The sequence below is a fragment of the Catharus ustulatus genome, chromosome 12, assembly GCF_009819885.2.
Source record: "Catharus ustulatus isolate bCatUst1 chromosome 12, bCatUst1.pri.v2, whole genome shotgun sequence".
NCBI classification, from domain to species: domain Eukaryota; kingdom Metazoa; phylum Chordata; class Aves; order Passeriformes; family Turdidae; genus Catharus; species Catharus ustulatus.
In genome coordinates, this window is record NC_046232.1 from 2,311,037 (window position 1) to 2,332,078 (window position 21,042).

Here is a 21,042-nt window from a genome sequence, read left to right on the forward strand (position 1 = left end):
CAGCTCCTGCTTTGCACCAAGGAGATGTCCCACCAGAGCAGGAAGATGAGGATGGAGCCTGACCATGGTTTTGCCAAGTAAGTGGCAGAGCTGGGGACAGTCAGGGCCACCCTGCTCCAGAGTTGGAAGTCACTCACCCCTTCATGTTGGTAGCGATCCGCACGTTGGTCAACTTCCAGCCCACTCCTGTAATTTAAGAGGACAACCAGTCTCTGTCCAGAGAAGGACAGCCACCAGCACCGAGGGCAGATCGTTGCCCTGGGTAGAGGGTTTCATGGCATGGGGGGGAGAGAGAGGCAGGAGGGCAAGCCTGGGGCTTTTCTTTCTTTCCCAGGCTGGAGGGTGGTGGTGGGCCATGAGCATCACACAGGAGATCCCTTACCTTCCATGTCAGTCACGAGGATGTTTCCATTTGTCCACTGGTAAACCCAATGCTGGAAGGTGCAGCATTTGAGCACAATCTCCGAGGTGCCTCGTGCCACCAAGCTGCCATCTCTCTCAGTGACACAGTACTGCTCACAGGGCCTGCCGAGGTCCTCCTCCATTGTGGCATAAGGGATGTTGTTGGCCGGACGATAAATCAAGTACAGAGGAATTATCCTGTGTGGAAGTTCACAGACAATGTCAGCATGGTGAGCTCTCCCTCAAGTGAAGATTCACCATGGTCCGCAACCCCGGCTTTTAACTTCCTCCCAATAATTTTTCTATTTGTGGGAGTAGAGTGCATTGCCTTTGGGATACCCCATCACCCACAGGGCATCTTCCCACCATCCCCTGCAATGCTCTGCCAGGGCATCAAGCCAGTGGAGCTGCAGCATATCACTTACTCAGGCACCACTCCAAAATCAGGGATGGCTCGTGCCTCAGCAGCAAAGATCTTGCAGTACTCACGGCTGGAGTTTTGGACTTTACATTCCTGGAAGTGCAAACAGAAGAGTTAATAACCTGTCCCATCTTGCACCAATGCCTCCCTGGGACCATTGCCAATTGTTTCCCTGTCCTGATGGTCAAAGGGTGATGGGAAAGTCCTGAGAAGCTCCATATTGTGAGCTGAAGCCAAGAAGGGCAAGGACATGTCCAGGCCCCTGGCTAGACCACTCCAGAGCATTCCAAAAGTGGAAGGAAAGAGCAAAAGTGGGCACAGAGCTGGAGGCCATCTGGGACCAACTCACAGGTAGGGAAGGTGGGGGGGGAGAAAGGTGGATGGTGGCCCACAAAGATGCCCACCTGGATGGTGATATCATAGTTCTTCTCAACAAGGCTGTTCTCATTCTTGGTCCCAAAGACGATGAAATTGTGCACTTTGATGATGCAGGTGTGGCCGGACTCAAAGACAGGCTCTAGGCCATAAATGGCTCTGGCACGGCAGGCTTTGCGCAGGAAACCAGCACCCACTTCCATGTCCTCGCTCACCACGCGTCCGAAGAGCTTATCCCCCCAATAGCCTGCATCAGCCAAACCCTTGGCAAACACCATGGGTGTCATCTCGATCTCCTCTCCAACTGGTGGGGGGAAGAGCTGGTGAGGGAGGGACAATATGGGCATGTCCTCCTTCAGCCCCAGAGCTGCCTGCCCCACTTAGCAAGGGGCAGAGTCACAGCTCATCATGTGGCCCTTACCTTCCATCTCTTCCCGCAGGATAAATCCTGACAACACTAGAGGAGACAGAAAGAAAAGAGGTGTCAAGGTCCTGCCAGGATCCCATCCTGCCAGGATCCCACCTTGCCCCATGCACTTGCATAAACAGGGATGTGGCAGGTAGGATGGTGGCAATCAATTGGCACACAGAGGCAGAAGCACCTCACAGAGGTGGTGTTACAGAACGTGTCAAGGCTCCCCCACTGCAGCCTGGCACCAAGCCTTTTCTGCAGCTGGCCACACCACCCCATGGCACGCCCAGGAAGCTGTGAGAGGCTGCTGAGGGCTCCTCACCTTCTGGGCTGAACAGGAAATCTGTGGAGTCGGTGCCATACTCGTTGCTGATCACACATCGATAGACTCCGCAATCCTTCTGAGATGCCTGCACAACAGCCAAGGCTGCCTGGCCTTCATCGCCAGCACTGGAAAAAAAATGGAGCACGGCCACATCCCCGTGTGGTGGGGGCCACATGGGAGCCCTCTGACAGGCACTGTGGGTGGGCAATATACTGCCCTTGGAAGGATGGAAGAATTCTATAAATGAAACCATCCCAAGGGTAGCCCAGATGCTCCCCCAATATGTCACGCCACCAGAAGTCCTGCCTTGTGCTTTGTACTAACAGAGACGCTTATCCTCCAGACAAGCCCTGCAAAATCTGGCCGGAATTGGGCTATAGACTGATAAAGGTACTTTCCCCTGAGTGAGGCTGGGTCAGAGCTTCACAGAGGGAAGAAGTAGGACCCTCATCCTGAGACCCACTGGTTGAGCAGGCTCTGCTCTGGTCTGCTGGCAGGCAATGGCCACTCGTGCCCATCTGCCCCACTGCAAATATCTGCCCCAAGAGACAATCTGTGCCCCAGAATCACCTAACTTACCATCTACTCATTATAAAGGGATCTCAGGGGACACCAATGGCATCAGGTAAATCCTAACTAATGTGGATGATGCTCCTACACAAATCCTCTGGGCTCGAGAACAAGTTGCTCTTCATAGTAGACCCAAAGGATACAACCAGTGCGAAGGCATAGAGAGGGTACAGCCAGAGCTGCTTTTTCCCAGCAGTGGTTGCACGGCACTGCTGGGAGGCTGCCACCCTCACATGGATCCTTGGGGTCCCAGTTTTGCAGTTCACATCCTTCACAGCTCTTGATTTCTGTGATGGGCATAACACCTTCTCATCCCTCCCCAAGGTTTGTGTTTGGGTACACAGACACTCTGGATGGAGCATCAATAAGATAAATTTGGCAGCAACTCCCCATCTGGGCAACCCTTCCCTCTGTGGGCACTGATATGATGAAGTTCACAATGCACTGTGCCATGCACTGAGCTTCCCAAGCTGTCTTAGCAGGAGCTCCTTCACCCCATTCAAGGCAAGGAGCGAGACAGATGCCAACAAGGACTGCGCTGCCGCGGAGACGACAGGTTACCTCCTTTGGGCTTCGGCTACAGGGATCTCGTCCTTGTACCACGTCAGCTTAGAATCGCTCAATATATTGAAGAACTGGCACCAAAGTTTCAGGTTTCCTGATGCATCAGAAAATTGTTCTGCCCTGATCTTACGGACCACCTGTGGAGCTAAGGACAGGGTGCAAAGAGATGGGTGGTGAGATACAGAACTCTGGGGACAGGCCAGCCTATGTCCACACTGCTGCTCAGGGCTTTGGGTATCACATGTATGTCAGCATGTGTAACATGTAACACTGCCTTCCCAGGGAAGGTCTCAGAGCCCCAGTGGGATAAAAAGATGAGATACAAGTGGTACAAATTTGTTCAACAGTGCAGCACTGCAATACCCAGTGAAGCTTGACCAGAGGAAAGGCAGAAAAACACTATGGAATATTGGAGGAAAAATTCATCTACTGAAGTAGGGGTTTATCATGGTTACCCTTACTTTGCAAGTGTGCTGATTCCTGTGAGAGTACCACCTACTTCCTTCAGCCCCAGGATTATGCCTTTTCAAATTCGATGCGGCAAGGAATCAAATCAGTATTGACCAAAGATGTGGAAGAGGAGTGTGTGCCCTGTGATGCCCAATGAATCATGGAATCACAGTTTAGGTCTGAAGGGACTTTAAAGACCATCTCATTCCAACCCTCTTGCCATGAGGAGGGACACTTTCCACTCGACCAGGCCTCTCAGGATCCCCAATCAGCATCAGGCTTGATGAGGACCAGAACACAGAGACCAAAACCAAGACAATTCTATGATCCCTGGGGCTGGAGAAGTCCAGACTGTGGAGACAGCCAGTGTCAGAGCTGCCTCTTGCATTCCTCATCCCTCCCCACACTGGGACAGAAGTCTTGGGGGAGACTTCTGGCTTTCACACAGTCAAAGGCTAATGCTGAAAACATCAAAAAAAAGGCTGATTTGATGCTGCAAATGCACAAAACTCATGTGGCACCAGCTGACTGTCACTGGTTCCCTTTGTAGGCAGCAAGGGAATGTGCTTCATGGGGATTCTCTCTTCTCTCACCTTTAAATGGGTTATTTGTTTTCTGGGACTCTGCTGGCTGTGTTTCTGGCTTAGCATCTCCAGGGACCTCTTCGTCACCACTGGTGTCACCTGCAGGCTCCTCGTACAGCTTGGGAACCTCCAACGTGGCCATCTTCCTTGTGAGGGTTGGAGAGCACTGCTCTGAGGGAGAGGGTGGAGCTGGGGCAGGAGAGTGCAACAAGGATGCATTCTTCCTGGATTGCTGGGGTGAAACAGTCAGACTTCTTGTGTGCTCCAGGCTCCCCGGACTTGCCTCCTCTTCCACTCCCACCTGTTTGGGTTTTGGCAGGTATATTTTGCGCCGGGCCCCCAAAGCGAGCTCTTCTGGTGTGGCACAAGGTAGCAGTGCCAGAGGGTCAGCAGGGCTCTCTTCAGAGCTCACTGGAGGCAAATCAGAAAGATGAGGAGCCACTCCTGCTGTGGGCATGCTGCCCACTATGATGGAGGGTACTGAGAGTGGAGGCGGCCCCTCAGCCTCAGGAGCCCCCCGGGGGCATCTCTTTGGTGGCACAGGCCTGCAAGCCAGCATCTCCTTGCTGGTAACAAATTCCTTGTTAATCATTCCTGTGATCCGTCTGGATGTCCTGGGGGTCAGAGGGAAGTTCTCTGCTGTCTGGAAGAGCTGGTTGTTTTGTACTTTTTCCAAAACTTTCCTTGAGGTGCGAGGGCTAAGGCCAGCAATGCCTGTGTCTGGGATCGTGCCTTCCCCTGCATTTGGCTGCTCCTTGTCCCCAGAGTCAGCGTCTCCTTTTGTGGCATCCTTACTGCTATCTGACATTTTTAAAAGTAGCAGCAGATAGTTCTTTAAGGAGGAAACCAGGTTTTTGTGCTGCATTTTCTCCTCCAAAGACATCTCCTGAGAGCCAGGCAAAATCAGTGGTAGCTGTGGCTGAACCTCAGAGACTCCTTCCCAAGTCCCTGAAGATGCTGCTGGTTCCTGGCATGGAGCTGTAGCTGTCAGGAGTCCTCCCTCCTTCCCTTGAGGTCCCATGGGCACTCGTTTGTCATTCTCCTCCTTTAATGTGATGGCTGAAAACATCTCTTGTGGGGCAGATCCATCTGTTGTTGTGATTTCCGTTTCTCCACTCACAGGAGGCAGCAGCTGGGCTCCAGACCAGACCTCTCCTGCAGTGGCCTTCATCCCTGGGCTTCCATTAGATGCCAGCAGTGCCTCCTGAGCCACTGATGGCCTCACTGCAGGAACAGGAAGCTGCTCTTCCTTGGCAAGAGCAATTGAAGCAGAAGCCATTTCGGTGTTCTGATGGCAAAAAGGTGTCCCTCCTTCCTCCCTGTGCACAGCCCCAAGACATGGCTCTGCTGCATCACTCCCTCCTGTCCTCACACCAGGATGGCTCCCAGACAACTCTGCTCCTGCCTCTTTGCTCTTCTCACCCTTGACTGTCTGACATGTGATTTGCCCAAGAGGAGTGTTTTCTCTAGGTTCTGAAGGAGTCAAATTTTTTAGCAATGACTCTTCCCCACATTGGCTTTTGTTTTCTTGATTTAAAAGTCCTTGCTGAGTCTCTCTGTCCTCAAGAGCATGCAAATGTCTTTCTGCCTGTTTCCTGGGGGGTGGCTGCTTCTTGTCAGACTGTACATGGTCTGGAGAAGGTGCTGGCGGCTTTGGTGGCTCCTGAGGCCTAAACCGAGGATTTGTCCTTTTTGCAGCCCCCCTGGTTTCCTGGCAAACAGGCACTTCTTTCCTGACTTTCTCCTCTTGCTTACCGGCTTGCTGACTGGTCTCTTTGGTTGGACCGGACACTGGATGCTTTAGGTCACCAGCAGACTGTCCAACTCTTGCTGCAACCTAATAAAAAAAAAAGGAAATTAGCATAATGTTATTGCCTGGGTCTGTGCAGTCATACTTGTGGTCCACCTGTACCACACAGCACTGCTCAACTTCTTGAATCATGGGAATTACCCTGATACCAGTGTTACTCTGTCATCCAGGATCTTCTGGTCTCACCACCATCCCACAGGAGTGGGTCCCACTTGTTAGGTTGCACAAAATGTTTCTTCTTTTAATCAGCTTCTGCCTTTCAACACCCTTGCCATGCACAGAGGCAAGAGATAGGCCTTTCTAAATCACTCAGTGGTTTTTAATCCAATCTCCTCTGACTCAGTGTCTTTCCAAAGAGTAAAACTTTCCCATTTTCACCAGTCATTGCTGGCACCTTGCAAAATTCCCTTCATGTTTTTAAAGACTGAGTGTGCTCCCCTATCTCCACTGTGAGATGGGGCAGTCAGCATGTCACATACTATCAGGATGAGGCTGCCCAAATGATTTATAGTGAAACTGTACACCCTGACATTATCAGTACTATTCAACCATTCTTCGACGTTCGGGAAGCTCAAATGTTTCTGACCGCAGCTGCACCCAGCAGACACGTCAGCACGCTGCCTGCTGCGATGGCTGAGCCTTATCCTGGGGAGAGCTGCCGAAATCCTCCAGCCAAGGAGCACAGTCTGTTTTTTCAGGGGAGGCAGTGTTACTGCGGTACACGCTCTGCCCAGCTCTGCAAGCATCACCAGGACAATGGCATGGGGACAGGGCATGTACACAATGGGTCCCCCTTCCACCCTGGAGGATCTGCTGCTAAGGATTTTCTCCTGAGTTCCCTGGCTTGAGTCCAAAATGAACACCATGGGAAAGGAGGGCTGTGGCACTTAGACCTCTATTTTGAGCTGTTTTTGCTTCATTTGGTAGGTTGGGGGAAAGAGGGAAGGTAGCACCATTCTCTCAGTAAACCCCTTCCCAAGGAAATAAAGGAATCATATAATGGTTTGTGTTGGATGGGACCTTAAAACCCATCTCATTCCACCCTCTTCCACTAGATCAGGTTGCTCCAAGACCTGTCCAACATGGCCTGGAAAACTTCCTGGAATTGAGCAGCCACAGCTTCTCTGGGCAAGGACTCATTACCCTCTCAGCCAACAATTTCTTCCCAATATCCCATCTGACCCTGTCCTCTGACAATGGAAAGCCATTCTCCTTGTCCAGTTACTCCATTTCTTTCCCATGTCCAAAGTGCCTCTCTAATCGTTAGTGCAACATGAGTATTGAATGGTTGGGGTGGGGGAAGTACCATTAGAGGTCATTTCTACCCATAAAATACAAGAAATATAACAATCAATTCAGGCAAGAGTGATTACCATGCAAATCTAGTTTCTTCTCTGCTCTGGTAGAGGAGGCTGTTCAGAGCCTGGCTACAATCTGGCATTTTGCTGCAGATAAATCCAGCTCAGAAGAGAAGTCCTGAGCATAAGGCCCAGCTAGGTCCCAAGGCTAGGGAAACACTCATGCTATGACCTTTCTTGTTTAAGAGAAAGAATAAAAAAGAAAGACATGTAACCCCTGTCCTGAGAGGTGAAAATATCCTGAAACATGTTTGGAATCGGCCTTAAAGGCTTTAAACCAGCTTATTTGCTCACACAAAAGCTTGAAGTCTTTCCCCAGCAGCACCAACAAGCCAAAGCATTCAAATTCAAATCAGAAGCATTCCCGTTGGTCTCCTCAAAGGCACACCAGCTGACAAGTCACAGGTTTCTCTCTGTGAGTGGGGCTTTTAAAGAGAAAAAAATCTTCATGCATGTCAAAGGTTCAGAGATGACAGCCAAGCCTGGCTGGTGCACACCAGCATTTTTCCATCGTTTTTTGGGAGCAAGAGGTGTTAAAATGAGCAGAAAGGGGAGAAACAAATGGCTTTGCCATGGGCTGGCCTGAACAGCAATAATTTCTGCAGCAGTATGTGGTACTGGTGGGTCAAATTGAAGACAAGTTCACAGCACAGTGAAGCAGTAAGGCCAGAAGCCAGGCGTGCACTGCACAACCCAGCAAGTTCTTACTAGCAAAGCAGCACCCACCAATAGCTAAAGAAATTTAAGAGAGGAAGAAAGGATTTTTTTTTCCCACTGGAGCACCCATCAGTCCCTTTTGCATTGTGAATTTTCCCACATTCGGAAATATGTGCATTACCAACCAAGTGAGAGGGGGTGCACCTGGAACCTTGTCTGTACTGAAAGTGTGCACGTACCACAGCCCAAACTCCAAATCCTGACAGCATCTGCAAACTGGACTCAGAGAACCTTTTACGACAAAAGGGGTAATTTAAAAAATGGGGGAAAAATGGTCCCATAGCTTCCAGTCTAGTATTTTCATGGCAAATACTTCAGGTTAGGCGACAAAAATAGCAGTTGACTAAAAGATGCTCTGAGGGTCAGAAGCAGGTGCTGTGCCCTGGCACTTCATCACCACCACAGTGAGTCTCCCAACAGAGTTTTTCCAACAGGGATGGCCAAACAAATTAGTCCAGATCTACTGTATGTATACACATTGCACTGTAAACAGAACTCAAGGGCCTGAGGGTGCAGCTCACATGAGACCTCATCTGCATGAGGGGCTTCTTAACTAAAGCTCCCTCGTTAAACTGATCAGATGCCATCACAAGGCACCCAGTCCCAGCTATAAATACCCATTCAGTGCTCCCTGCTGACCTGATTTGAAAACATTTCGCATGAGGTCAGCCGATTAAACCAGAGAGCCCCAGGCCACCCAGACCAGCTGCTCTAATGGCCCTGACTTACATCTTTCATCACCTCAGGTGACATTTGCTTGGAGATGGGGTGGAAGCTCTGCTGTCTGGGCTCACAGAATCAAAAAAGCCCTTCTGGGTGCTTTCACCAGCAGAGACCTGCAGAGCTTTGGCAGCAGATCCCGTGGTGTAAACATAGCCTACCAGACCCAACGCCACAATATAAATGTGCAGCACAGATATTTTCTTGTTGCCACCCCTGTGTTGGTTGCTGTCTCTCTTAATTACCTCTTTGCTTCCCTCCAACTTCTGTTCTTGCTGCTGGCCTCTCTGGCCCTCGGACAGCACAGGTTCTCTCTCCAACACTTCAGAGACCAATGGAGCATCCTTTGTCTGTCTGCTGACTGCCACAGGCTGCAAGCCAGCCTCACTCCTGGCCTCGTCCTTGCCTCCCACCTCCTCCTTCCCTGCCGCTGGCTTCACTTGCTTATCAAAATACATGTCCTTTAAAGAGAAGTACATGTCATCATTAGGTTTAATGTCCTGTTTCACAGTTTTCCCAGGCTCTTTATGTTTTGGACTGGTTTCCACTTCTTGATCACTTGCTGCCCTCAAACGTGCATTCCTGCGTAAGGGGACAGGAGGAGCAAGCCTGGGATTTGAAGACGGATTGACCCTGTCTCTCCCACTTTCTTCTCGCTTAGAAACTTCCTGTGTTGCTGCTGAAGGAGCCTCCACCTTCTTTTTCTTTATAGCTGCGGAGTCTTTCGCCCCTGGCTTAGTCACCAAGTCCTCCACTGTCTCACAGAGGTATGTGAGAAAGTTGTTCCCATTCTCCTCCCCACTTTCCAAAGTGGCATCTCCATTGGTGGTCACTTCTGCTTTCAGAGGTGCCACCAGTTTGTTTGGGAAGCCTGACACTGCACTGAATGGCTGTTCCTTTGTCTCAGCAATATCCTTGTGCAACCTGGACTGCGAATCTGCGACGTGCACTTTTGCTGCGTCTTCCTTCTCCCATGACAAATCTCCTGACCGGAGAGTCTGATCTCTACCCAGCCTTCGCTTCCTCTGCAGCCGTTCAGGGCTCATTCCTTGCAACTTCTCCACTTCCACATTTTCTTTTCCTCGTTTCTTGTCCTGTTCTATTTCTTGCATCTTTTCTTCAGCTTTTCTCTTGATTTTGTCAAACCACTTCTGATGGATTTTGAACTCTGTCATGGTTCCCACTTCCAGCACACCAGAGCAGGACACGATGCCTTTGTTATTTCTAGCTGAGGCCTGGTAAATGCCTGCATCCTCTTCACGGCACCTGGAAATCAAAAGCTGTGTGTGAGATCTACCCATCTTCCTCAGGATGCCCGCTGGACACACAGGCACGCATACTCTCCTGCTTGTGGCCCAGCAGGCGCCCACAGGACATCTGGAGGCCTTGGGTTGATCTCCCTCCCTGACTCTGCCTGCTCTCCTCACTAACAGACAAGCAAGTTTGATGATAAATTTTTTCTAGCTCCACCCTGAGCTGTAACTCTGGTATGAGGACTGTGATGGAAGATGAACAGGCAGCAGCACCAGGCTTCCCAGCTGTTCTTGGCCAGAGTCCTCTGCAGGATCTTTTCCTCTTAGCTATACACAGCCCACAAGACATTGCTGTTCTTCCTCTACCCTACCGTGTTACCAAAGTCTTCCCACCCCATGTCACAGGCACCAGCACAAGCACTTGCCTGCATCCCTATTGTCACCCTTTGAGGACACCTGACCCACAGAGATCCCTGCTCCTGGAAGAGGTAAGCCTCTTATGTACATCTGGGGGAGCAGAAAAGCTCAGACTAGAAGCACAGGCATGGCAGAACTATCAGCAACACTGATATTACGCATTTTCAATCAGTGCCACACTTGTCTGACATCCCAGATCCAGGACTCAATGTGCAATAGGTCTATACCTGCATGGCTCTCCAGAAACCTGATTCCCTGGACCATCATCTTGGAGGCAGATAGTGCTTTCCCCTTGCTCACCTTTGTGAGCCCTAATGCTCAGCACTGGAAGGCTCCAGAGACAGGGACTTCTTCTTCCCTTCCTCTTGCTTCCAGCATATCACTGGATCTCATACTGGTGTGACTAGGGAGCCACAGCTTGAGGGGAAGGGTCAGCTGTGAACTCACAGTGGGGAGCAAAAGGGGCCAGCCAAGTGGTGGGGGGGACATCACTGTTGACAGCTTATCCAGCTACTGAGAACACACTCAGAGCTCCCATCACCAAATCCTAGCCACTCTCCAGCTCCTTTACTCACTTGTAGAGCTGCAGGGTATGGCGGTTTCCGTGACGGAATATTTCATACTTGGGCAAGCCACAATAGCGATCCATCTCCTCATCATCCTTGTACCATGTCACCTCTGGCTGTGGATACCCTAGGGAGCACATGGAAGGTGAAGTGAAGAGAGTGAAGCATTCCACACAGAAGCACAGACAGCAAAACAATTTGGCACACCAGGACAGATGCTATTCTTGGCTTACCACATTCCTAAACTGCACAAGAGAAACAGTGGAAACTTAATGGGCTTATCTCAGACTTTTATCACTCCTAGGAATAGGACTATTTTTAAGAAAAAAATCCTAGCACTTCATCCCTGAACAGGGGGGAGTGGATCACACGCTTGTCTCCTGTAACATTGGCTGGGAGAAGGCGAGCATGCCGTCACTTTTATGTGAAGAGGGATGTCTTGATGAGGCCAAAGCTGTGGTTGGAGAACAGACGTTCATCCCTCCATGGAGCTCTCAGCATGTTGCACAGTGTCACAGCCTGTAAGCTGATCCGAAACTTTCCACTGAACAGAAACAACCTTGATTGCATCACAGTCAGCTCAGTGTCCTACAAATGTCACTTGACAACAGATGTCACCTGCCTTTTCAGTAAAATGACATCATGATGTGTGTGACTGGCTGGCTGGCAGGCTGGGCATACAGCCATGTTCTCCACCACTAGCAGACGTGTTGGATCAGCATGTGAGTCCCACATGGACCAGTGCTAGCCACAGCCTTCACTGCTCACTGACAGCAGATCTAGTTCAGATTAAGTGTAGTTTTCATGCAAAGACTGCTCAAGCCAGCAGCCAGCAGCTTCACTCAGGGCTCACCATCCAGCCAAGCCAACCTCCAGAGCACGGGATGAAAGTTTCAATGATCAAGTCATGCCTTGGCTATAGTTGATCGCTCAGGAGCTTATCTGTTGCAAATGTCCATGAAGGCTTTCTGTGGGGCCAAGGGAAGCAGTCCAGCTCCTCACCTCCACCACACACCAAAGACCACCCACAGCACCCCAGAATGCGTCAAGGGTTAGCTCCCGTGAACATCCCAGGCATGGGGTGATGAAGGCTTTCCAGGAATATCCAGTGTCCCAGCCCAATGGCTCTGGAGTAATGAGAAAACAGGGAGAAGGTACTCTCTGGATACTTCCCAGCTACCAAGCCATAGGTTTCAAGGCTAACCAGGACCTCAAATGTCCTCCTTGTACCACCCAAACGTCCTCCTTGCAGCAGCCAAAGGTGTTGTCAGCTCATAGCAATGCCTGAGCCCAGCTTACTTCTGCTCTCATGAAGGTCCTAGAGCAGGACTGACAGTCTAGAAGCAGAGACTCATCAGCAGGAATTCACCCAGATTTTGGCCAATCCAACATGCCTTTGTCCAGAAAAGCAGCATATGCCAAATCTCCTCTTGCACTGTTTTGGCTCCCCTGTCCCCACCCCTTGCTTGTGTCCTCAGTGTCCACTGACTCCTCAAGGGTTTTAGTCCATTGGGACCAGATAGGGCTGGGAAGACACGTCTCAGCAGCTTTTCTTTCCTGTTCTCCTCTATGAGAGGCATCCATCCCCATAGGCCAGACACCTCACAGACTGGATTTTACTCTATTCTTCCTCCCTCTCTAGGGTCTCTTACACTGCACTGCCCCAGCATCCCCCTCTCTATCCTCGCTCTCTGTACATCTCCCACATGCTTTGCTGCCTCAATCCCTTCCCACTGCTGCCATCAGCAGCTTTGGCTTTCTGCTGGGTAGTGCCTCGCTTCTCCCCTTCTACAAGAAGCCAAACCATGACTTTCTTCCAACACCCTTCCTGCAAGGCTCTCTGTCCTCCTCCTCTGCCCCACTCTTGTCACAGCCCATTATTTGCTGCTGCTCTGACCCCCTAAACCAGATTCTAGAGACATGCAAAGCCCTCAGGTACTTGTGGTTGAAGAAAATGAGCCTGAACTGGGAACTGGAGAAAGCCATGAGAGCATTCCAGTGATGGAATCATCAGGGATTGATGCTGCTGCTTATATTTTTCACAAAATATTAAATATTGGCAGCAGGAGTCTGGGCTGAATGAACCTGTGGTGAATTCTTTCTGCTCCAGAGATGATGAACAAAACAATTTTCATACACAAGCTCACACTGTGCCCAGAGCAATCCAACCCTTCCCAAGGGCTGTTCTGCAAGCAAGACCTTCAGAAGGCCCCCACAGTCCATCTTGCAGGGAGCTGGCAGGTAGATTTTCCTGACACCCTAAGAAACAGCAATCACAGCCCTTCATTCTGGGAACTGCCAGCAGATAGTTTCCAAGAAGCCATGTGATGTTCCCTGTGTCCCCCCTCCCCACACTGCCACAGTCTCCACAGCTGATTTCCATTTCCAGCTGACATCTGCCGGAAAGAGCTGCAACTTCCATAGCTATGCAGTGTCTCAAGGAAAGGCTTTTCCTCTTGCTGTGCTTAACTCCCTTTGACCTGTAGCACTTGTGTCCTTGAGGCTGCCTGTTCCCTCTGAGGAGCTATGGCCCTGATAGCACAGTGCCAGGACAGCTCACATTGCACACTCCAGCCTGCAGCCAGAGAGCTGCAGGCAATTGCTGGTTGGAGCCTGCAAGCAGGCGGATGCTGAAAGGCTTCCTACCTCCCACGCAGGTACATGACCCCAGCTGCCTGTCCAAACACCATCCATCCCTTCCCAGTAATTAGAGTACAGGGATGACTCTCCCTGGCATGGGAAGGGGAGCTGCTGCTGATGCTGCTGACATCCATCTTGACAGCATTTGGGCTGCTGAGTGAATAAATTCCCCCAGTCCGGGGGATGGGGGAAGAGGAGTCAGGCATCATTCCCGGCACAGTATCCACAGCTTGACAAGTGGGATGAGGTGGAACTGAAGGTTTCATCCATCCATCTGTGGCATTGCCATGCTGCAGGTACCAGATGCCCACCCCTAGCATGAGACACCCTGAGCAGCCACTCATAGATCTGCACTCATCCTTGCAAAACCTGCCACTGCCGCAGCCCCCCCATGCAGCTGGTGCAGAGAGGGATTTGCCAGCAGGTGGGGCCCTGCAGCCCCCAGCCAGAGCCCTGTAGCTGCAGACAGAGTGGTGCAGGTGCTCCATATCTTCAGGATGTGTGTCTTCCAGCAGCACTGCTCCAGCATGATGGCCAGCCACCACAGGATCCTGGAGACTTTTCAAAGTGAGGATTTTTTTTTTTTTTTCATGGAGATTGCCAGGTTTAGATCAAACATTCTTTTTCTGAAAACTGTCAAAATCTGAGAAGTTTTCAAAGCTTGGTGACCGTAACCAAAACAGTTCTTAAAATAGCTATCCAAAACAGTTCTGAATATATCTATCCAAAATCACCCAGAAAAACTCTTGTTTCAAGTTGCTTTCTCCTTTTTTTTTTTGGAGGGGGGCAGGGGGGGCAGGGAAGGAGAGGGAGTTAGTCTTCTGAAACTTGGGAAGGTGCTTAGAGTTTAGAACCATTAAATAATATCCACAGTTTCTGCTCTGCACAAGCTACATGCAGTAGGGGCTTTAACAGTCTTGGAATACAATTCCCTTGTCCTTGGCCCCAAAGCCAAACCTCCTCATCTCCCAGCCTACTCTCTGCTCTTGTAGTCACTATTCCATCCCCAAACCCCTCTCACAGCCCTGCATGTCTCCAGACATTCTTCATACAGCATTTCAAACACTTCCCTCAGAGGGTCACCACAAATGCAGCAAGTGGAACTCCTTTAACCTGATTAAAAACTGCATTCATTAAGTATGTGACTGTCTACTCACCCTACCTCAACTCTCTTCCCCAAGCCACGGGCAAAGCCCTTTCCCCTCTGTACTCTGCAATAAAACCATGGAGGCAGTGACGGGATCAAGCTCGTGAGACAATGATTTGTGAAGCCAGATCAGTGGGGTTGAACCTGGCTAAGGAGGGTGGAAACAGCACTGAAGAGGCAGCTGTACAACAGCAGACTGGTGCTGACATAAAATGGTCTTGGCTAGATCCTGTCACCACCTGTCCTGGTTGGACTCATTCCCTAACAAGCAGCCAGAGACCTAGGCCCCTTCATCCAACTTCCCCCATTTAGACAGCTGACATCTCTCCTTCCAGGCAATGCTACACAGAAGCAACTAAGAAGCTGGAAAATCCTTGTGGTAGCACCTCTGTGAAGGGCCCTCTGAAGAGAGAAGCCCCATATCCACTCACTGCAAATGAGCTGTGGTGACCTTTGAGACCCTGAATTCCAGACAGACCCACCAAAGAAAGCACTTGGTGCAGAGATGTGGGATGAAGCTGCCCAGTAAATGGAAATGTTCTTGTTTCCTTTTTCACATCTCTTAGAGAACAAAGGGTGAAACTAATTTTGTCTGAAAAAAGAAAACATCTCATAACTGATGCAGGATTTGACCCAAAAAAAATCAAATCAGACATAGCAGGGATACCAGTAGCAGGCTGAAACTAGGCATCAGGAAGAAAGGGAGAAAGGAAGGCTTGTGCCTCCACATAAGAATCTGCCCCTGCCTGACCTACTTTTTCCCTGCCTGCACCACTCACCACATTCTGGAGATTGGTTCTTCAAACACTTGCATGTTTCTGTGTTCCTAGGACAGGCCCAGCAAGTCCTAGTCCAAGTATTCCCAGATGTGGGATTAGCCTGTAACTCTCATTATGGGTCAAGAAGCAGCAAAAAAAAAAGAAAAAAAGTAAGATGCTATTCTAGGTATGCATCCATATTTGTGGCTTGGCTGTCAAAATAGGAGCAAGTGACTGTCTGCCCTTTGCCTCCATCAAAGTGGCGTCCCTGGACTCCAGCCATAGTGCAGGGACTGAACTGGTTCCACTCTGGTCACTGGCCAGGGATGTCACTGCCATTTCCTTGCTCCCAGCAACACCTCCCAGTTGAACACAAACATCATGGCAGGGTAAGATACCTGAACTACCAACCAGACTCTGCAGTCAGAGTATGCTTTATACCTCCTGGCCCTCTCTCCCAAAGAGATCCTGAGCTGCTAAAGCAGTCCATAGGACCACATACAGGAGATGCCCATTGGGCAAAGGTGGTCCAAGGATGATTTTAAAAACATTTCCATGAAAATTTCTAAGTGCATAGAGACATCCCCCAACCTAGTTCACCAAGCACAAAACTATCGTGACACATGCCGAAAGAGACTCATTGAGAATTTCCTTCACTCGAGTAGGAAATTAGGCCAGTATCAGGTCAAGTTTTCTACCTAGTGGAACACACCAGGAAGAGATGGAATTTGTTAGAAGGAACCATCAACCTCAAAGGTGCAGCTGGTGAAGACTTAAGCCAGTGAAGGAAGCCAGGACTTTTACTCTGAATTTCCCAACATAACTAAACATTTTCTCACCTCTGACACTTGCAGAATGGTGCATTCCACGGTACTGCACAATATGTCCAGCTTTTGCTTCCAGAAAACTGAAATTGGGAAGAGCCCTTCCAATGACTCCCCAAATAAAGTGGTTTGGAGGCATCTCCTAGCAGCCCCCTTTGGCTCTAGAAGCAGCAATAAGGTTCTACTGAAGTTAAGCCTGAATAAAATCATTACATAGTTGTACCCCTGCAACTTCAGAAGATTAGCCTTCAGAATAAGAGAAAACATAAAAGAAAAGCCAGGAATTCATAGCTGGCAGTTCTCTGAAGGACTGAGACTGTGCTTCCTTATTTCCAACATGTTTCTAACAGCAAACGAGATTTCCTTAGGAAAACTGTGGCCTTGTGCCTAAGAGGTTCACCGGATATACTCTCCACCTTCCAAAACTTAGAAGCTTGTTTCACGTCTCTCACTGAGTAACCTCTTGGAGTGATTAATGCTAGTGAGGTCAGGAAGGATCATGGAGTTGTTAATAAGTACATGAAGAGAGCAGCTTTTAGAGTCTCCATATTTAAAGAACAAAATCTCATCAGCAACGGAGTTACTTGCCTCTATATCAATGTGCTTGATGCCACAATGCCTTAGCACCAGCCCTCTTTTTTGGCCTCTCCCTCCTCTTCTTCCTCCTCCCCCTCTTCTTCTTCTTGACTTAACCCCTTCCTGCCCAAGGGGAGATTTTAGCTCATTGGGCAGTGACCAGCTTTTATTTCAGATGTTGGTAGAGATAGAAGTTTATTACTGACACAAGTGTAGCTGTGCTCTAACCACCTACAGTCAGCAGCGTTCTAGCAGGACAGCTGTTTTCTCCAAAACTGCACATTCCTGATTTATGGAGTCCAGGATTAGAGAAGCAGAGATTAGGACAGTACAATGTAGCTGGTCCAAGCAGTAATCAGCATATCCCATTGCTAGTCTTTCATTTGCCCTGTTTGACATGTTAGCTTATGCCTTTGCCTCTTTACACTCTAAGGTGTTTCCCACCTCCCTTAATTTGAGGCTAAAATCACCAGGCAATTGCTGAACCTCTGCTTGGCATTCTGACAAGAGTGGGCTTGTTATCCTTGTTATCACTCGCTGTAGAGTTTAACTGTCACAAGTCCAGCAGATGAGACAGGACCAGGTTATTCACTGAAGACACTGTTACCTGTCACTATGCACGTGAATTTAGCATCACAGTCCTCGGACACAGCATGGGATTTGATAGTGGTTTCAAATAGTGGCTGTGTTTCCTCCGTCAGCTGAGAAATGATTGCGCAGAAGGTGCTCCTGGAAGATTCAAGAAGCATTTCTTAGAGATAAAAGCACCAGAAAAATCAAAGGGTCCACTTTGTGTCTCACCTTAGCAGCCTGTGTTCTTGTCCATTCCCTCTTCCCTCCCATCATCCCTACACTTGCTCACAAGTCCAGTCCAGTTTCAGGGCATTTGACTGATTTCTCCCTCCTAAGATGACTGTCAATTTAAAGTGACATTTGGGAGTTATTCCCTTTGTCTTAGCCCTTATGGCTATTGGGGCAATGAATGTTGACACACAGGATGAACAAAGACCCATTTTAGCTCTTGATTATACCAAAACAACTCTTTGGCCAGCCAGCAAGCTTAGAGCTCCATCTAACAAAGTCAGTTTCCAGTTCTGAACTATAAATGTTTCAAGAGTTGTTCTGTTCCCTGGGATTTTCTTTTTTTTTGTGAAGAATTTGTCTCATCTCAGGACAAGTGTGAATTCAACATTTCTCCTGAACACAGGATCCTTCTTAAAATGAAGGCAAGTTTCCAGCTATGGGACAGCTTACTGAGGAAGACCTGAGTCCAGCTAGCAGCTTTCTGAACCCAGGAATTAGCTGGGAAGGAAATCTCTGTTTAACCTCTTACTTCTGCAGGTAGGCACTCACACTCTCTATTCCAGGAATTCAGGCTCTGACCTCGAAGTTTGTGCTGGGACACCCAAATAGCCAGAACTATCCTAACAGTGCAATCCATAATGCTCAAAAGTGGACCATGGATTCTCCAGGTATTTCAGTACTGTTAAATAAGTGCAATAAATCACCATATTCATCCAGCACTGCCAACCCTGCTGCAGCACCACTGAGAGAGGTCCCAGAAAATCTGGGCTTTCTTAAATAAAAGGAAATTATTTAATTCCAAATTGGGTTTTCATTCAGATAATGTTGAGGCTCTTGGAAGGGAAGAGCTTCTCATTTCATTTTTCCCCCTGCAATTAAAACTCTATACATTTACAATACATGAGAGGCCCCCAAGTTCTCAAGTGCAAAGATGCTGGGAGAAATAGCTAATATTGCAAGAGAACCAGTAGCTGGCAGCTCTATTTATATAATTTTCAGCAGTGAAAGACATTCCTCAAACAAGTGATCAGCTTCCAGAAACATGCAAGGGGTGGAACAAATGCCCAAACCACTCCTGACACAGCTCCACCATGAGCAGAAGGGCTCAGCAGAGTGTGTGGTGAGGGTTCCATGAGGAGGACCCCAGCCACACAAGCAGCCCCAGCTTGCAGGCAGGATGCTGGAGCTGCTGCCACTAATGCTCTACCTCCTAAGGAAGCAAACTGGTTGAGGGCAAACAAAAAAATCCCACATTTAGAATGACCCAGCAAGGGCAGGTGCACTGACAGGGACTAAGCATGCATGGCTGAAGGTGTCAGGAAAGCTACAGCCACAGTAACTGCCTGTTTCATCCGCCCTGAAAACTTACCTGGAAGCTGCAGTGTCATTATTTTCCTTCTGCCTTCCTGCTAGAATGGGATGCAGGGAGATGAATCCCTGAGTAACAACCCACTGGAATGCAGAAGGAACCTCACCCTGCTCCCAGGAACCTTGTGTTGGATGAAGGTCAGGACAGGGGAAGCTTGGGATGCTGCAAACCTGACTTATTTACTGAATGAGGGTTATAAGCATAGCCTGTATCCAAACACGTGTGGGACGGAATAAAACCAACAGATTCCACAGCTCAGACTCTTTTCTGTGGAAATCAATTGATACTAGGATATTGGCCCTAGCAAGCAACTCTTCACTCAACTGTGGGGCCAGGGAAGGGCTGTGGGAGTCAAAAGCTGTTTCAAACCAGAGCAACATTTCCAAATTCCAATCCCAGGAAAAAAATGCCCATTTCCACAGAGTACGGCAAACAATCTATTACAAGGCAGTTACTGGTAGGGTTTTGATGCTCCCTTCAATACAGATCCCCTGCCCCATACCAGTAAATGTCTTTCAGATCCACCTAAAGGGATTCCCCAAGCATCAACCAACATTTCATACCCCAACAGGAGGGCAACCAGATCAGCATCTTATAATCAAGTGATGCACACACATACAGTGGCTTTTGGGATCCAGTTTAATCCCAGCACCATGCCACTGGCACCAGCAGGCAGTACCAGGAATAAATCTGGTCCACTCAGTGCAAATCCCACAACCAGGTGAAATACATACAGCAAAGGCTACTGAATGGCTTTGGAAAGCAGCTGTGGTTGGAAGCTGGGGGCTCCACAGGCTTGGCAGATGACACTTGCCCAATGACACTTGGCAGGAAGCCTAGAAGGTCTGTTGAGTCTTTCAAAGAAACCATTGTGCTGGTCACAGCAGGATTTGAAGGCTCTGGCACTGTGGGACTCTCAGCTGACTCACTCCAGCTGCAAGGAGGCTTGTCCAATTCAAATTGCTTTCTAAATCAATAATTCAGAGTATTCGAGGAAATGGACACAAACCACGAGCCACGTTTTCTTTGGGCTTTCCTGGAGCTGCACCTTAGGGGCAGAAAAAGCCCTGCACCCTAGACAAGACCGCTGGCAATTCAGTAGCCTTTTCAATTAAAGAGGGATTTCCATACAAAAGTCTGGTGGAAAAGGAGATTTAACAACTGCATTCCTCTTGTCATGATTTTACTTTTCTGACTTTTTGGTGAGAAATCCCAGAGCTATAGAGGTGTTCTGGAGAGGCCTTTCCCTCCACGGTCATTCTTCTACCTGCCATTCCAGCAAACCAGAAATGCCAACTGATTTCCAAATGTGTTTTTTTTCCAAAAGCAAGATACAGCTGTACAAGTGCATTTTGGGACAGAGGGGACAGAGTCCAAGTGAATGAGGATCCTCACAACAACGGCAGGGGAAAGAAAATTTTTTCTCGGGATTTCTCAGGGCAGTCACATCCAATTTTTAATGTCTCTGTATGGAAGTCTCACTTTAATATAAAGAAGCAGCCCAACACCCATCCTTCGGCTAAGAATGAGGAATATTTCTTGCACCTTAATACAGGAATTATGATGAACATTCACTTTTCTTTCTTCAGTTCAAGCAAGTATTAGGGATCAAATCATGCAGAATGAGGCTGTTAGATCACTTCAGGGCCCTCGACTGATTAATTAATTAGTATCAAAGCATTACAGGTTAATCATGTGCAGACATTCAGAAAAGTGTTTGGTCAGAGCAGTTTAATGCAATGTAGTTTTACCTTCCTAAACTGGAGGGAGAGAATCTGCTGCTTGATAAGCTAAGCAAAAAACAGCATAAAAACCATTAGAGATTGAAGCACGGAAAGGAGCTGAAATAAACCGTTACAGAGACATATTAATGATGAGTCATTTTGCAGAGGTCAGAGTTCCTATTAAAAGAAGGTACAGCTGCCTTAGGCCGCCTGCCAGGACGAGCAAGCCACATTGTCAATTGAAATCAAAGGCTGT

At 48.8% G+C, this 21,042-nt stretch overlaps 1 protein-coding gene across 4 annotated transcripts in view; it reads right to left on the minus strand.

Moving 5' to 3' along the window:
• The window catches only part of ALPK3 (alpha kinase 3), a 32,301-nt gene that overhangs the window by 1,623 nt on the left and 9,636 nt on the right, over positions 1 to 21,042 (minus strand). For 2 of the 4 annotated variants that reach the window (XM_033070726.2, XM_033070727.1), the window contains exons 2-13: positions 20,814 to 20,852; positions 17,497 to 17,618; positions 10,954 to 11,071; positions 8,954 to 9,974; positions 4,113 to 5,940; positions 3,067 to 3,214; positions 1,933 to 2,060; positions 1,620 to 1,655; positions 1,228 to 1,502; positions 828 to 916; positions 383 to 600; positions 138 to 186 (exon numbers count right to left, since the gene is read on the minus strand). In XM_033070726.2, coding sequence (XP_032926617.1) covers positions 138 to 186; positions 383 to 600; positions 828 to 916; positions 1,228 to 1,502; positions 1,620 to 1,655; positions 1,933 to 2,060; positions 3,067 to 3,214; positions 4,113 to 5,940; positions 8,954 to 9,974; positions 10,954 to 11,071; positions 17,497 to 17,618; positions 20,814 to 20,852 — 4,071 coding nt within the window. Of the gene's footprint in view, positions 1 to 137; positions 187 to 382; positions 601 to 827; positions 917 to 1,227; positions 1,519 to 1,619; positions 1,656 to 1,932; positions 2,061 to 3,066; positions 3,215 to 4,112; positions 5,941 to 8,953; positions 9,975 to 10,953; positions 11,072 to 17,496; positions 17,619 to 20,813; positions 20,853 to 21,042 lie in introns of those variants that run through there. The other 2 variants (XM_033070728.2, XM_042779669.1) reach the window with 2 other exon arrangements.